The sequence below is a fragment of the Myxocyprinus asiaticus genome, chromosome 42 (assembly GCF_019703515.2).
Source record: "Myxocyprinus asiaticus isolate MX2 ecotype Aquarium Trade chromosome 42, UBuf_Myxa_2, whole genome shotgun sequence".
NCBI lineage: Eukaryota > Metazoa > Chordata > Actinopteri > Cypriniformes > Catostomidae > Myxocyprinus > Myxocyprinus asiaticus.
In genome coordinates, this window is record NC_059385.1 from 34,371,529 (window position 1) to 34,389,254 (window position 17,726).

Below are 17,726 nucleotides of genomic sequence, written 5' to 3' on the forward strand. Positions count from 1 at the left end.
CAAGGTGAAGCGGACGCCGCTGAACCTGGGCGGGTGCCTGGTGAACTGAATCACGTAGCCGAGTCGGACGGTCCGGGTCAGCCATTGCGATGGGTTGGAAAGCGCGAGCTATGCGCCCAAACTCTGGGTGAGGGGGACCAAGGGAATGATCACGTAGGACATACCGGCGGGTGGGGCCTTGCAGCGGGGTGGAGTTTGAGGTGCCATATCGAGGGGACTTGAGCCCTGTGGCCGCATGCTAATTCATGCATTCATGACCTCAAGACTAGATTATTGTAATGCATTTCTGGGCGGATGTTCAGCAAGATCAATAAGTAAACTTCAATTGGTTCAAAATGCAGCAGCCAGAGTGCTGACTAGAACCAAGAAATATGATCATTAGCCCCATTTTATCATCGTTACATTGGCTACCTGTTAAATTTCGTATTAAATTTAAAATTCTGTTTACTATGTACAAAGCTTTGAATGGTCTAGCTCCGCATTACTTTAGTGACCTTCTACCATGCTATATTCCATCATGTTCATAACAATCGCAAAATTCTGGCCTGTTAATAGTTCCTAGAATATCAAAATCCACAAAAGAGGGGAGTCGCGCGGCGCCATGCAAGGGTCGGATGTGTGAACGGCGAGCTCTGCGCACTTTGCTAGTTTTTAATAATTTTGTGTCATAAACCAGTGAGATTCGATTCACCCTGTTCCATAACTGTTCTATGAAGTCAATATGTCAAAGAATTCAAAATCCTCGGGCTCTGGAGACATTAAAAGGGTCTCGGTTTGGATGGTGCTGCGGGAGAGATTCAGCGACAACTGTCGAGTATGTCGGCAATGCTGGCGAAAGGTTGTAGCAGACTTGGAGGATCTTGCTGTAATACGTTGATTGATCATGGCCACGGAGACAAAATTTTCTGAGTTGGTTACAAGAATGGGGGACATCGAGAAACGGATCAATTATCTGGAGTCATCGGAGATGGAATTAGCTGCTAACCCGCTAGTGACCCAGGCAGATTTGCAGCACGTCTGGGAAAAGTTGGACTTGGAGAATTGTAATTGGCGAAACAACTTCCGAATTGATGGAAATCCTGAGAATGAAGAAGGCTGAGATATGATGAAATTCATAGATGAGCTCTTTCTGAGTCTGCTTGACATAACAGGCCATAAGCTGGAAATAGAGTGAGCTCACAGGGTCCCGGCTCAGAGATCCGTGGAGGGAAACAGGCCCTGATCAATTCTGGCCAAATTTCTGAGATCATCCGATAAAGATCTCGTGTTACGCGAGGTGAGGAGCAAAGGAAAGCTTTCTTGGAAGAACCACAACATTTTCTTTTTCCCAGACTTTGCAAATTCGAAAAGAGAGAAACGTGATTGATTCAAAAATGCAAGAAACTCTTATATCAACGGAAGGTCACTTTTGCACTGATGTTCCTGGCCAAATTGAGAATAGATACTAACAATAGATGGCCACAAAATATTTACATGCCCACAGCGAGCATTGTCCTTCATAAAGTCAATGGACTGAGTAGGTCATGGTGTGATTCTCACGTTGCAGCAAGTGAGCCTGACTTACTGAACATTCACTTGACCATCCAAGGAAGCTGTTTCTTTGTTTCTTTTTGTGTTGGTTCCGCCTAGTGGCTGGAGTTTGTTTTGTGGAATAACACTCCAAGAAACATTTGCATCGATGGAGGGTCTGAAGTTCCCAGCCAGATTGAGAATAGATGCTAAGGATAGCTGCAAAGTATTTACTTGTCCCCAACAAGCAATGTCCTTCATAAAGTCAATGGAATGAGTAAGTCATTGTGTGGTATTCGATTTGCAGCCAAGTGGACCGCCTGAGGAAACTGGGTGCCTGTTTTGTTTCTTTTTGTGCTGGTTCTGCCTAGCGGCTGGAGTTTGTTTTGTGGAATAACACTGCTTGGGACTGTTTTGGATGAATTTGCATGTTCCTTGTGCTTATGCCTCCTATGGATGGAGTATGTTTTGTGGAATATTTTTTGTAGGACATTGGAATGATTAGGTCATCTGCTGCACTCATGAAACAGCCGGCTCAATGAACATTCGTTTGACTGTCCGAGGAAACTGAAAGTTTTTTCTTTTTGTGTGTGCATGTGTGTGTGTGTGTGTGTGTGTGCTGGTTCCACTAGAGGCTGGAGTTTGTTTTGGGGAGGAACACACCTTCGGGACAGTATGTGGATGAATATACACATTCTTTGTGTTTATTCTGCCTATTGGCTGGAGTTTGTTTTATAGATTTTATTCTGTTATGTAATTCTGTCTCACAAAATTTGTATAGAGGCATCGGACTTGAGCAATCCAATGGCAAAGTTGTCGCGGGGGATCTCGTGGGCATACATGGACTGTTTGGTTTGGAGGGATGGACACCAGTTGGCGCTGTCATGCGTGAGGTTGATGTGTACGTTTATCTTTTTTCTGTTTGTTTGGTTTGGGGGGAAGTTCGGGGTTTACCTGTTGCACTAATGTTGGAATGTGATCTTTATCATTTTATTTTTGACACACAATCTATTTTTTCTAATATGTCAAAATGTCAAATGTGAATATGAGTGGATTGTCTCTTTCCACGTGGAATGTGAATAGGTTGGGGCACCCCATAAAAAGAAGGAAGGTTATTTCTTTTCTTAAACGAAATAAATATGATATAGTGTTTCTTCAAGAAACGCATCTTTCCCTACAGGAAGCTGAAAAATTTGGGAGATTACATTTCAACAAGTTACATGGCCCCCATTGGCTGATTGACAAAGGTGGGCTAGGCCTACCCAAGATTTTGTTTTATTATTGTGCATTTGGTTTCAGACATTTGGCTCATTGGTCACTTCCTCCTGAGAGAGCCCCTCCTTGGTATTGAACAGGAAGTCCTTGCCCCTATTTTGCCATTGCAAAGCCTTTCTATCAAACTAACCGGAGAAGTTAAGTCACACCCTGTTATCTTGCATTTGCACGTGGTTTGGACAAAAGTGTCCAGAGTGTTTAATTCAGACATTTATTTAAATGTTGCCTCAAGCATATGGCTGAACCCTAAATTATGAATTAATAAGTAATTTCTGTTGGTCTGGGTGGATTGGGAGGGGGGTTACTGTACTGGGTGACTTATATGAGAGTGGAGTGCTGAGATCTTTTGAAAATGGGTCAGCATTTTAAGATTCCTATATCTCAGTTCTTTAGGTATTTACAGCTGCACCACCTGTTCTGTACTATTTTTGGGAGTAGTATACACCCCCCTAAAGCGGCAGATACTCTGGAAGTGGTGATTGCTGCTTTTGGAAAAGGTCATGAGGCATCTGTGTATTACTCCCTGTTAATTCAGAGTATGGGGGACAGAGCTTCATCTTCTCAAGAGATTATGGGAGAAAGATTTAAATTTGGTATTGGAGGAGGGAGTGTGGGCTAGGATTCTAAAAAGCATCAAGTCTACATCTAGAGATGCAAGGGTCCATCTGATGCCATTTAAGATTTTGCATCGATTCTACTGGACCCCCTCTAGATTGTATAGGTTGGGTATTAAAGTCACACCCACCTACTGGTGGTGCCAATCAGAAGACGGGGACACAACACATGTTTTTTGGGGATGTGTTAAAATCCAAGAATTTTGGTTGGGGGTTCAGAGCTTTATATGTGAGGTATTGGACACTCAATTTTCATTTTGCCCCAGACTCTGTATGCTGGGTTATGAGATGACTGTTAATATAGGGGACAGATATTTAAAAAGTTGGGTCCTAGCCGGAGTCATTATTGGCAGAAAAGTCATCTTAAGGGGATGGAAGTCGGCTGGGGCACCCTCGTTTAGGGAGTGGTGCGGGAAGATGGGCGAGGTGGCGGCATTTGAGGAGATGTTTTTTAGAAGTCTGGGGAAATGGGATTTGTTTGTCAGGAAGTGGGGGGGTTATTTTTTTAATTTTTTTTAGGGTTCTCGGGGAGGGGCTGTGGAGAGGGATTTGTAGTTTAGTTGGGTTTGTGTATTATTGATGTTGTTTGAATGTATATCTTGTTTTTTTTTATGTTATGTTTGGGGGGGGGGTGTTCGGGGGGAGGGTTGTAATGTGAATAATTGATTCCGTTTTTTTATGTTCTATGTTTTATGATTGGAATCAATAAAATTGTTAATAAAACAATTAAATCCACAAAAGGAGGTACATCCATTTCATATTTGGCTCCTAAACTATGGTATAGTCTCCCTAACACTGTTTGAGATGCAGACACACTCACTCAGTTAAAGTCTAGACTAAAGACTCATCTATTTAGCCAGGCATACACCTAATTTATACTTCAACTCACAATTAGGCTGCTTTAGTTAGGTCTGCCAAAACCAGAAACAAGAAACATTGATCATGATCTATAACTCTGCAATAAATTGAATGGCACCTATGCTAATATTATTCTATTTGTATCCCTGTCTCAACCTCGGGACTCCTATCCTAAGGTCACCAGAACCGGCTGGATCCAGCTCCATTCCTGCTTCGTGTTGGACTCCACTGCTATGTGTCTCTGAGTGATGACGACTAAATGCAACCGGTGCCCGCCAAACATCACTTCAGCCTATTACGATGGACTTCAGAGGATGAACTGATGCCAACTCCAACTATAAGACATGGGATACATCGTATGCCATTGCCTGAACCTTGGACTTAGCCGAATTCACCGGCCGGTTGAACTGCGATGCACCTCACTGATCTCTGCCTGCATCACCTCGGTCTAATGATGGACTAAACTCTTATAATGGAATACATAGAACTGCCAACAAAAGCCTTCATCAGCCAACAAACAAAGGACAGTGCATCTATATGAACTTCTGCAGTTAATCCTGGATGAACTTCAAAGACATTAGTCATAAATCTTACAGTTCTTACAAAATCTTTGTTTAAACACTGACCCTTAACACTTACTTAGTTGAATAATTTTAAACCATGACTTGCATTATACATAATTGAGTAATATTGGCATTATATTCATGATGTTAGCCAGAGGGGAACTGGCCCCACAGTGAGCCTGGTTTCTCCCAAGGTTATTTTTCTCCATTAACCAACATCTAATGGAGTTTTGTGTTCCTTGCCACAGTCGCCTTCGGCTTGCTCACTGGGTTTCTAAATACAATTATTATTTAATTACTTTTTTAAAAAACACAATTTACAATTGTATTTTATCAAACTACACAATGATGACTCTAAGACATTATAGATATTACAGTTTCATTTTCTGTTTATGCATGATTTCCTGTAAAGCTCTTTTGAAACGATGTGTGTTGTGAAAGGCACTATCCAAATAAATATGACTTGACTTGTTACTATTCATTAAATGTATTAAATACATTGTGTGCAGTTTTGAAACCACATATCTTTGATGGTATTTAGGGAGGAACAGTGAGTCATTTACAGTAGATATTGAAAAAATGGGGACCAGATTTGTTTTAAAGATTTGTTTTTGTCTTTTATGAATGCAATTAGTTTTTCCAGATTGGAGTGTGTTGATAAGAAATTGAGCCAGTTAATTATTGAAAGTTTTCCTTTCTACTTAAGTAAAATGTTGTTTTTTGTTTTTGTTTAACAATTACATGAACAAAAATTCTAGTCCTAGATGTTTGGAAATGTTTAATGTAGACACATCTATGGGACATGCTGGGATGCTGAGACCGAGAATGTGCTGCATACGGTGGCAAAGCCAGAATGTATGGAAGTTAATCATCAATAGAAGGGCAGTATGGACAGGTGTTAATTTATGTGTAACTCATGAGGTAGAGTTTATAAGTAATGAAGTGTGTTCGATGAATAATCTTGATCAGTTGAATTTTGGTTTTACAGTACATAGAGTATATGTTGTTACAAATTGTTTCCCAGTTGATGTTCTGGCCAGTGCCAATGTCTGTAGACCATTTTTGTGTTGGAACTATTATAGATTTGTCTGAGGCTTTTAGTTTTGGTATTTGTAATAGCAGTTTCTTTGGCTTTAGGGATGTAAAAGCTTGATGGAGACGGGAGATTTTCTGAGTTCTGGAGCTGACTGCTTTTCTTATAACTTCTTTTATTATGTTAAAATTAGTCTGATTTGGTAAGTTTTATTTTGACTGAATAGGGTCGAAGATCATAAACAGGCCATCAGAGTATAGATGAACCAGGCTGTTTACTCCTCTGACTCCAAGTTGAAAAATGGATGGTTTTATTGTTGATTAATAAATTGGGTTGTGCCATAGTGGTGTGTGATTTGATGAGCCAAGATTGTAATGTCATCCATCTTCTACCAGGCATTCAAGGTGCTATTAATGGTAATATTGCCTTTGTAACTATAACAGGTTTTTATAGATTTGTCTACGAATGGGAGATGTAGGATTTATAATTGCTGAAACAGATCAACCAGATTCAATGTCTACCCAGGGAGAGTTTGAGTTGCTGGCCAGAGATAAATAAAGATTAACTGTTGAGAAAGAAAATGGAAAGAGAGGTTGGGTGCTCCAAGTCCTCCATATTGTTTAGGCACATAATGTTATTTGGGGCTTTTTGTTCTTCAAAGAAAGCTTACAGGTTATACTGTTAAGAGAGGAGAACCAACCCAGGGCAGGGTGACAGAGAAGATGGGAGGGGGGGGAGTTTTTGGCAGATGTTAATTTTTATAGTTGATATGTGGCCAATTATGGATAAGGGTAGTTTATTATTTCCAGGGTGTTTTGCATTTCTTGCAGTAGGGGGCCAAGGTTAAGCTTGAACGGAGATAGTTCTAGAAGTAGGTTAGGTGGGATTCTGAGGTCCCTTTTAACATATTACTAAAATAATAAAGTACATGGATCTTAAGGTCCTTAAATTACTTTGGTATATATGGATACCAAGGTGTTTTATTGTTTTGGTTAGTATGCATATACAAATGTATTTTAGTGTTTTGGTTATGCGTTTAAATGGGCAGGTCTCGAACTCGGCATCCGAGTTCAATTTGGTGAGAGGCAGATTCTCAGATTTCGTGCTGTTGATGGAGAAGCCAGACAATGGGGTTCAATAAAAACTGCAAATAATAAAAGGGATAATGGGCATCCTTGTTGAGTACCTATTTTTTAATGAAATGGCTTTGATATAATTCCTGGTTATAACAAACTGTAGGTGAGTTGAAAAGTGTTTTAAACCATTTGTTGAATTATTATTTGAAACCAAAGTGATTGAGTGTGGAGAAGAAAGAAAAGACCACTCCACCCTGTCAAAGGCATTTTCTGCATCGAGAGATGCAATTATAAATGCTGGTTTGTTTTTTATTGGAGTTGTTTTAATAATTAATATTGTTGATTAAGCTTCTTGTTGATTATGGTTTCTAATCTAACTGACAATGCTTTGTTTATTATTTTTACATCAGTGTTGATTAGTGATATTTGTCAAAATTTGGAACACTGGGTAAGATCTATGTTTAGTTTAAAGATGAGAGTGATATAAGCTGTGTTTGCTATTTTTTGAAGAACCTAGAGAAGCGCCGATGCCTGGAATACAAGATGCTGATGTAATAGAATCTAATGGAACTCACTGTAAGTATCATGAACGTACGTCATAGTTCTCAATATCATTAACAACAATCATGGCAGATATAAATCTTATTAGAGAATGTAATATACTGTATGTTGCTAACACAATCTCATTTGATGTGGAAATATCTAAGGTACAACCCAGTTTCAAAAAAGTTGGGACATTATGGAATATGCTAATAAAAACAAAAAGTGATTTGCAAATTTTGTACACCCTGTGCTTTATTGAAAGCACTACAACAACGCATTATTTGACGTTTTACCTTGTGAATTGAATTGTTTTTTGAAAGTATACACTAATTTCAAGTCAGATGATTGCAACACGCTCCAAAAAATTTGGGACAGTCTAGTGTTTACCACCGTGTTACATCACCATTTCTTCTAATAACACTTATTGGGCATTTTGGCACTGAAGACACAAGTTTGTTAAGTTTAGCAAGCAGAATTTTCTTCCATTCATTCATTATGCAGGTCTTCAGCTGCACAATTTTACGGGGCCTTCGTTGCCATATTTTGCACTTCATAATGTACTGTCCTGAATTGGAGACAGGTCAGGACTGCAGAGGCCGGACAATCCAGCACCTGCACTCTCAGCCATGCAATTGCAATCTGGGCAGTATGTGTTTAGCGTTATGAAGCGCACAATACGGCAATGAATGCCCTGTACATTTGAACAGGTGAAGACCTGCAAAATGGATGAATGGGGGAAAGTTCTGCTTGCTAAATTTAACAGACTTGTGTATTCAGTGCCCAAACACTTGAAAAATAGTGATATTACACTCGACCCCATTCATCGGTTATGCAGGTGTTTAGCTGTGCAATTGTATGAGGCCTTCGTATTGTGCACTTCATAAAGCCAAACTACATACTGCCCGGATTACAATGACTGTGTAAGCAGAGAGTGCGGGTGCTAGAATGGCCTGCCAGCAGTCCTGGCCTGTCATGATTTTGAAGTGAGTGTATATTTAGAGACAAAACAAAATAACTAGGTAAAACATCAAATAATGTGTTGTTGTAGTGCTTTGAATATAGCACAGGGTGAATAGAATTTACAAATCACTCCTTTTGTTTTTATTAGCATTTTCCATACTATCCCAACATTTTTGGAATTGGGGTTGTACTTTTTAACTTTTTTAAATTAAATTTCAATTAATTTATGCTATCATTGAAATTAATTTATGCTATTTCATACTTGATATGATGATAAAGCAGCTTTTGAATGTGTATTTTCTTTCCTCTTCTTTATCTACTAAAACACTCTCAAAAGGTGTGCATGCCATCTTAAAAATAATTATGTCATAGTAAGAAATTAATGCATTAAGTTGTTCTGTTTCTAAACATAGATTTTGTATTTGGCAGGGTACATTGTAGCAATTATCTTTGGAGTTCTCTTTGGAGTCACATTGCTTGCCTTCTCCATATATGCATATCAACAGCGGAAAAAGTACTCAAAGTATGTGAATATATTAATATTTTTATATTTTTTTGATATTTTTTCATCTCTGGTTCTATGTGAAGTACAACCAGCAGAGATTAAAGTACGCATTTAAGTGTCATTTAAGTACTTTAAAGAAGTATTCCGGGTTCAATAAATGGTACCGGCTCAATTGACAGCATTTGTGGCTAGGGTCGGCGCTAGGGTTGGGCTTACCAGGCTTAAGCCATGATGTTTCAGGAAATGCCCTGGATGTTTTTATAACAATATACTAATCACAGAGTTTTCATGTGCGCAGTAAAATAAAATCCTTTAGAATCGCTATTCTGCGCGCTGCGCATCAAACAGTATCTCTTTTACGTTCATTCACTCTTCACAAGAACCACCCACTCAGACAAGAAATACTGACATGTAAACTGGCTAATCGTCGATAAGAAGTTACAGTACATTCGATCCAGCCAATGAGATTTAAACTTTTGGATGTAATTACCTCGATTGCTTTACTTTAGACAGACGGTTCATAGGTGTGCACTTGTCTTGGTGAGGAGATTTATTAGAATATTGAAATGGACATTTTAAAAAACTGTAAAACAGCCTCAGCCGGCATCAGCACTTCAACAGTATGATGCGGCTGTTTCAGGTATGTGTAACTGCTGTAAAATTTTGATTGCTTTGTCAGATGAGGCTAACAGCCCTGTAACTGTTAAGTGACATATATAGATTTCATCATTATATTATTTAAATTTTTGTGTCATTTAAAAAAAAAAAAAAATAGTTTCTCTGATTTCTATTTGTGGTAGATCTGAAAAGTTTTCAATCCAACTCATTTTATGCTCAGGCATAAATTTTGTTTTGAATTCTTTAACAAACAATATTGAAAGATTTACTTTTACACATTTTAAAAGTGTATCCTATATATAATGATGCATACAAGGAAAAAGGCAAAAATCTGGGTTACAAAAAATTCTGCCCTATTCACTTGAGTGAAAGCATTTGTAAGTGTACAATGGTGTGTCTCACTCTAACCTTGATTTTTGCTTTTTTTAAAGAAAAGAAGGGATGAGACAGTTAGTTTTTGTGGTAATTAACATTATGCCACAAATGCTGTCAATTGAGCTTAACTTGTATTCCACTGGCCATATTTTAAGAGCGCTAGCACCAAGCGCAGCGCTATGCTCTAAGTCATAAGCGCAAAATCAGTGGGCATGGCCATGAAATTTTGGGTATTTTTAAGGATGTGCTAAGTCTAGGCACAAATGGGTTTGGCAACATTTCGCACACAACATGCTAATTAGCTGAGTCAAGGAATAATTGATGATGGGCCGTTAAATGATTGAAAAATAATGCACACCCAGAGGTGGTATTGTGGCCACAACATGCAGCGGGTTGTGTCAGCAGTAACATCGCTTGAAATTGCCAAGATGTTGGTTTAAGTATACTTCTCAGCAGCAGCATGGTCGTGTTGCCGTTCTTGTAAATAGCTTTCCCGTTGCAAAACAACTGTTTACAACCCCACTGAGTCACAGGGGTGCACTGACATGAAGGCTCTGTTTGTTTCTCGCGAGTATGTATGTGTTTGCATATATGTGTGTGTGTGTGTGTGTATGTGAGAGAGAGCAAAAGTGAGGGGGAGGAGGAGCGCGAGGGTGCCCTTCATAGACATTAACATTTATTTCAGATAATATAGGAACTGTTGTCTTGATCAAATTGCGGGGGTGCACTCACATCAAGGCTCTGTTTGTTGGTCGCAACTTGACTTTCTATATGTGAACTTTCTTTCACTGGATCCTTTTGCAGTAACTTAAAAATAACTCTACATAAATACAATTGTAAATAATAATAATAATAATAATAATAATAATAATAATAATAAATAATAATAATAATAATTGAAAAATAAACCATGACCTATAGATAGTTTAACACAAATCTCATACATTTTTGATCATTAAAACTACGACAGTGATTGCCGTGACATCATTTGATGTTTCAAAATATTTTCAGAGTTTGGACATGAACTTTAATACCACCTGCTGGTGGAATCTCCAAACTGCAAATGTCGGAACTAAATTTAGACTTTGTACTGAAAACAGACCTGCTTCTCAGGAAAATAGCAAATTGCCTTTTGCACCACTTCATGTACATACAGCACACCCATAGTTTGCATGCATACACCCACAGATAATGCAAACACTTCCACCCATGCCCACTTGCGTATTGCGCTGGTACCAAAATAGAGCCGTTTAAGAACTTTTTATGACTAAGAACAGACTTGCGTCTACATTTGTTTTTATTTGAGTAACCTTTTATTGTTCTCTGCTTTCTGGAAAGCAGTGGCACAGGACAAAATATCTGATATGTTTCTCTTTCTCTACAGGTTTAAAAAAGACTCCAAGCAAAATGTTATTTATAAACCAGCTGCCACAGAAGAGGCATAGATCTAACCTTTTAAACTGTAACATGGAACATATTTATACTGAAACATTTCTGACTTGTTTGTATGTTGAGGAAAAAGAAAACTAATGTTTTACTTTGTGTGAATCTTCCCAGTGAGATTTGGGTACTAATTTCTACATTTTTCCAAAACAAAGTATTTGGTTGCATATTAATAGAAACATGTATTATACAATAGCACTTTTGTCTGTTTAGGGTTAGGGTTAGAAAAAAAGAGAACCATGAATATTTTGAAATTATGTTGTATATTTAGGCTGCATTCAGAAATGTTATATGCAACTATGCTGAAATAACATCAACTACATAAAAGTGTCTGAAATAAACAAATTATTTTCTTTTTTATCGCTTCTTCAGCACGATATTGGAAATTTGGGTATTTTGATTTTGGAAATTTAGAGTGTTGTAGGGGAGAGAGGGGCATGCTGTTACACACTTACACGGGGCAAGTTGTAACACTCATGGTTTAAATGTTTCCACACACACACTGGTAAGACAAAACTTTTTTTTTTTTTAACTTGTTGCCATCTAAACACTGTGTACAAAAAACATTGTGGCAAAATTTTAAAAACTTTGGAAGATATTCCCAAAGTTCATTTTACAGTAGTAAAAGTAAAAATTCACACAAAAGTTCATTTTCATCTCTGTTTTTATTTAAAATTAGGCAAACTTGGTATAATTTTAATCTCCAATCTGTTAGCTAGCATCTTGCATAGTCTTTCAATCCTTAGCTAGCCAGCAGAAGTGACTAGCCAGGTTTAAATCCCAGATGTGCTGACGGGGCACATTGTAACTGTGTTACAACATGCCCCAATTAGAACAAACTAATTCCATGCATTCAGATATGTAAATGACATAATTCCCCTTTGTGTGTGTGTGTGTGTGTCATCAATCCATGCATTATTGCTGTGGCTTTGTTGTGGATTCATTGCCAAATGTCAAAATTATTGCTATATTAAATATGACAAAGTTAATAAATGGCTTTTATTGACATCATATTTTGGTTTATCTTCTATTTATTTTAATTAGATCAGATATAGTTGAGGCGGGATTTAAAGGTGGAGTAAATCATATTAATACAATACACTTTTTGTCAAATTCCGTGGACATCTTTTCATGGTCCTCTAGCTGTCCATTCTGTGTGTGTGCTGAAAAACAACCTGGTGTTTGTACACAGCTCTGGCTTTGTAAATAGGTATAAAACAAAGTGGATTGGACAGATTCACACAACACTATTGCGTGTGCATGAATTTGGGGGGGTGGGGGGGTGGGGGGGGCGGAGCTTCTGAAGGAGCACTGAAGGGAGGGTGTTTGGCAGTTGAGTTCAAATATCACCAGTCTTTCTCTGGAATTGCTTACTCCAGTGGTTCTCAAACTTTTTGACTCCAAGGCCCCCCATTGTCTGAGAAAATATTCGAAGGCCCCCCCATGTAGGCTATTAGATATTTATATTATAAGATATTTCCTTAAAACTTGTGATTCCAGAAATGTCTAGAACTGTATATTCTTTTTATTTTTTTATTTTCTCCCCTTTTTCTCCCCAATTTGGAATGCCCAATTCCCAATGCGCTCTAAGTTCTTGTGGTGGCATAGTGACTCACCTCAATCCAGGTGGCAGAGGATGAAGCTCAGTTGCCTCCACGTCTGAGACCGTCAGTCAGCGCATCTTATCACGTGGCTTGTTGAGTGCATCACCATGGAGACAAACTTCACACCACGTGTCCCACCGAGAGCGAACCACATTATAGCAACCACGAGGAGGTTACCCCATGTGACTCTACCCTACCTAACAACTGGGCCAATTTGGTTGCTTAGGAGACCTGACTGGAGTCACTCAGCATGCCCTGGATTTGAGCTCGCGACTCCAGGGGTGAAAGTCAGCGTCTTTACTCACTGAGCTACCCAGGCCCCTGAGAATTGTATATTCTTCATAAAAAGCAAGCTGTTGAAGGGAGTTATTACATTTTTAGCATTTTCAGTAAGTTGAATTATAATAATTATATATAAATTATAATAATCTATCATATTTTAAATCATTTTAAGAGATCTTGAGGCCCCCCTGGAAGTGTGCTGAGGCCCCCTAGTTGGTCCCAACCCCCTGGTTGAGAACTACTGGCTTACTCCACCTTTAAAGTCGCCATGAAATCAAAATCAAAGTTTTGCTGCTTTTAGTCTATATTTATTTCCTTTAAGGTCATCAATATGCTAGTGTACTTCCAAATGTAGACAAAATTTGTTTTCAGAAGATATAAGCATTTAAAATCAGCAGTCACTCTCTTCCAGCTTGACAGACCGAGGCAGTCATGACGACACAAATGGCATGAGAAACTTTGTCCAATCAAATGCTTTCTAGAATGAGAACACTCCCTCCCCTAGCATGTCAGGCTGTGTTCTAACTGCCGCTGATCATGCCTTTGCAGGGTACTTCAAAAGGAGCACGATCCATGCTGTAGGGTCAGTTCCAAACAGATTTCACGATAAGAATCGCTTAAAAATGAGTCACCTTTCAGCCTTCTGAAGCTCTCACAGTTCAGGGCAATTGTCTTTGTATGGAATAGGGCATAGGAATGATGACTTCTAAATAAGACACGCAGACAGAAACTCGCTGGAGTTTATTTCTATTTTTCTGCAGACGGAGATTATTTTTTTGGATATACTGCTCGAGTAAGTGTTCTTTATTCTTTATGCTTAGTGTATTGTGATTCAAAACGTGGACAAATTAGCTTCTACTCGCTTGTTTCACATTCATTTGTATTTGCACAACAGCCTTGTCCTAACGTAAACCATGTCCCTGCCCTATATTTTTTTCGTTCGAAAAGCCGTTTCTCGGAAATACATCACAATACAGTAATAAAGTCGGTCATTACTTCTGTTTCATGGCAACTTTAAGCTGTCATTCGGTCATGTACCGACATGCCCCTCACCTGTTATAACATGCCCCACCTGTGGGTCACATTGTACCATTTCACTTTCCTTCTTTCGAGGAAGATGGCGAAAAAAAGAATATGCTGTATTCATGAAACAAGACCTCATATTGTACCAAACATGTGTAAGATTTATGTTAAAAAAGAAAAATACTTTTGAACCTCAAATAAATGTACAAAAATTTAAGAAAACCATAAAGTGTTAGTGTGTGCCCTCTCCTACTGTTGCTAATAAAGTAAATAATACATTCATCCACCCACAATGTTAATTTAAAGGCCAAAGTGTACTTCGGTTTTCCGTGTTCTGGATCGGATCGCGCACTGTATGCTTGATGCAAATTTCGTCATCAGCACAGTCTGTGCTAACTGTCCACGTGTGGCCCAGATTTTAGGCACATTTGAGATGAGAAGCACAGAACTGATCACCGGTGATCGCTGGCAGGTGCATGCAGGTTAAAAAACTATCAGACTTGCTGTGATGTCATGGCGACATGTCAAAAATAAGGTGTGTTTGACTTGAACTGCATCTCAGTTTGCCAGCAGTGTTGCCAGATTGGGTGGGTTCCCGTCCAACTGGGCTACTTTCAATAGATTTGTGCAGGGGAAAATGTGCTTGGGCGGGTGGTCAAAATTTGAGCTGCTTTGGAATGATTGTGACAAGTTTTTAAAATAAAAATAAGAATTTCCATTGCCCATGCAACTAAAAGAAAATGTCTCCAAACATAATCATTCAATCAAATAGCCAGAACACTGATTGACAGAAAATGTGTTTAATCCTGTTCAGAGGAGCTACAAGTTGCCACACCCACCAGTAAATTAAGTTCTGAATATGCATGATCTGCAGGTGTTGCTCATTGATTTTTGTGATAGAAATTAGACAATCTTAACAATCACAAAGTGGTAAAAATGTAAGAGAACATATAGAAAATTGGGAAATTACCCTGATATCAAGTGGTGGTTAATGCTAGGACTTATCTGTTGAGTTTTTCTTGGAGAAATTGCACCTTTGAGATTCTCCCATGACCAGGCCACTGATGCCTTTTGGCTAGAAGTTTAATGCTGTTGTGAACAATGCAGAATATATTGTGAAGTTGGCACTCATGGTGATCATAGTAGTATCATAAAATAACAACTTAAATGTGACTTTTGAATTTGCTGCTCTTCCTTGACTCATGGATGTGCGCACAGGAACACGGAATTATTGAAAATCAGCTGTGTTACGTCCACAATGACAGCTGTCTGGGAACTTTGACTGTTCTGCGTATTAGCGCATTCGCACTTAAATAATTACAAAGATTTACCGTTTTCTTGGAATTTGGAATGAGCCAGAACAGCATAAAAAAGGTAGGACAGATTATATACAGTTGTAGTCAGAAATTTACATGCACTTAGGTTGAAGTCATTAAAAAATCATTTTTAACCACTCCACAGATTTCATATTAGCAAACTATAGTTTTGGCAAGTCGTTTAGGTCATCTACTTTGTGCATGACACAAGTAATTTTTCCAACAATTGTTTACAGACAGATTGTTTCACTTTTAATTAACTATATCACTATATCACAATATTAATTTTAATGACTGGTTGCAATAATTCACTATACATTATGCCCACCTCTTCCGACGTTACAACACCACTGCATTAGAGCACCAGCCAGCTGCTCTCACTCTCAGGGTACTTTGATGGCATACGTAATGGTGACGAGGTGGTGGTGTCGGTTCAAGTTGGACAAAATTTCAAACCAAAATGCACTGCTTCAAGTCCAGCGCCGATCACATGAAGTCGAACACATCTACTTTATACTCTTGGCTTCCGCAGTTTTTAGAGCCAGTTGCTTTCTCCCAGCTGCACTAACTGCAAGCATGACAGGAAACGACACACCTTAATACTCATAGGCTTAAACATCCGTGATGTTTTGTTCTCTTCTAAATATTTGATTTTTTGATATTTTATAAAAAAAATTGTATGTGTATAAATTATGTGTGAATATTCCCAACACTCTGACAGTGCAATCTCTGTGTGGAATATGTGATTGTTATCACAGCATTTGTGGCATTATGTTGATTACCACAAAAATATATTTCAACTTGTTCCTCCTTTTCTTTAAAAAAAGCAAAAATTGAGGTCACAGTTAGGCACTTACAATGGAAGTGAATGGGGGCCAATTTTTAAATTATAAAATACTCACTGTTTCAAAAGAATAGCCACAAGACATAAAGGATATGTGTGTAAACATGATTTTAGTGTGATAAAATCACTCTTTTCTGTGTAAAGTTTTAGCCAATTTTACAACTTTGTTACCACGACGATGTAATGTCAACAAACCCTAAAATGACAAAAAGGACAAACCCTTTAAAGAAAAGGAGGAACGAGTCAAAATAATTTTTTGTGGTAATCAACCTTATGCCACAAATGCTGTCGATTGAGATTAACTTGTATTGAACCCAGAACATTCCTTTAAATTACTTCCACTTCATCAGCAACAAAGCACAAATGCGAATTACGCAATATCTTCCTTTGATCTCGTAGGTGGCTGATCCACAACGAGAAGTGAGAACTGTCCAACTTGAAAGCACTTATTTCATTCCACCGCTGACTGCAGCTGCCTACTCTCGTCTACTTTCAAGGCAAGGCGTTTGGTATCTTAAACAAGCCTGCTCTTGGACAGTCCTTGGGTGCGTTCCATTCCGAAGTGCTCATACTCTAATCCCTTCAGAAGGTTTACCCTCCAGAGTGAGAGCTTCGGAAAGTTGAAGGGTGTAGGGCTCAAAAATATCAGTCATTCAAAACGCACTTCAATGTCATCTATCTGAGCCAAAGGAGCCACTGACATCACAGAAAGGCTGATGCTAATCATCACCTGCACCTATTCAGAAATATTTATACATGATTTTGCCTTACTATTAACTATTTTCAGAATGTAAACCGAAAGGAAATGGTTTAAAACTTTTAGACTTCATTAATAAATTTAGCCTTCATGTTGAAATATTTGTTTTATTCCTTTAAAAAATTTGAACCAAAAAATTAACCAGTATACAGATGTACAGTATATGTTCAATTATTAAATAAATAAAATGCCACTTTGTATATTTCTTTTATTTGAACTCCTTTACTAGAAGAACATATCAAGTAAATTTTCAGGAAAATGACACAAGCAAAAGCCAGTTTCAAACAGGAAGCCAGGGGGTTAAATGTTTTAAAAAGTTCATTATAATTATTACCACAGACTTTTTGTTTATTGAAATAGAGTATTTTTATAGGTGCAGCTGTTTCAATTTACAACAAACCTGAAGATTTATGACATATGGTCCAGTTCCATTCCACTTGGCAGTGAAGTGTCCATCAGTTGAACCTTACGGAAACACCCGTTTTAAAGATCCCTTCGAAGGAGCTATTGTTGTGGCTTCTGCCTCCT

The 17,726-nt window shown here is 38.3% G+C and overlaps 1 protein-coding gene across 3 annotated transcripts in view; it reads left to right on the plus strand.

Annotated features, from left to right (window-relative positions):
* The window catches only part of ca9 (carbonic anhydrase IX), a 332,582-nt gene that overhangs the window by 80,310 nt on the left and 234,546 nt on the right, over positions 1-17,726 (plus strand). The window contains exons 9-11 of one of the 3 annotated variants that reach the window (XM_051683335.1): positions 7,439-7,504; positions 8,861-8,954; positions 11,314-12,383. The exons of 1 other annotated variant lie outside the window; for it this stretch is intronic. In XM_051683335.1, the coding sequence (XP_051539295.1) occupies positions 7,439-7,504; positions 8,861-8,954; positions 11,314-11,374 (221 nt within the window). In that variant the 3' untranslated portion in view covers positions 11,375-12,383. Of the gene's footprint in view, positions 1-4,432; positions 5,285-7,438; positions 7,505-8,860; positions 8,955-11,313; positions 12,384-17,726 lie in introns of those variants that run through there. One more of the 3 variants, XM_051683337.1, reaches the window with a different exon arrangement.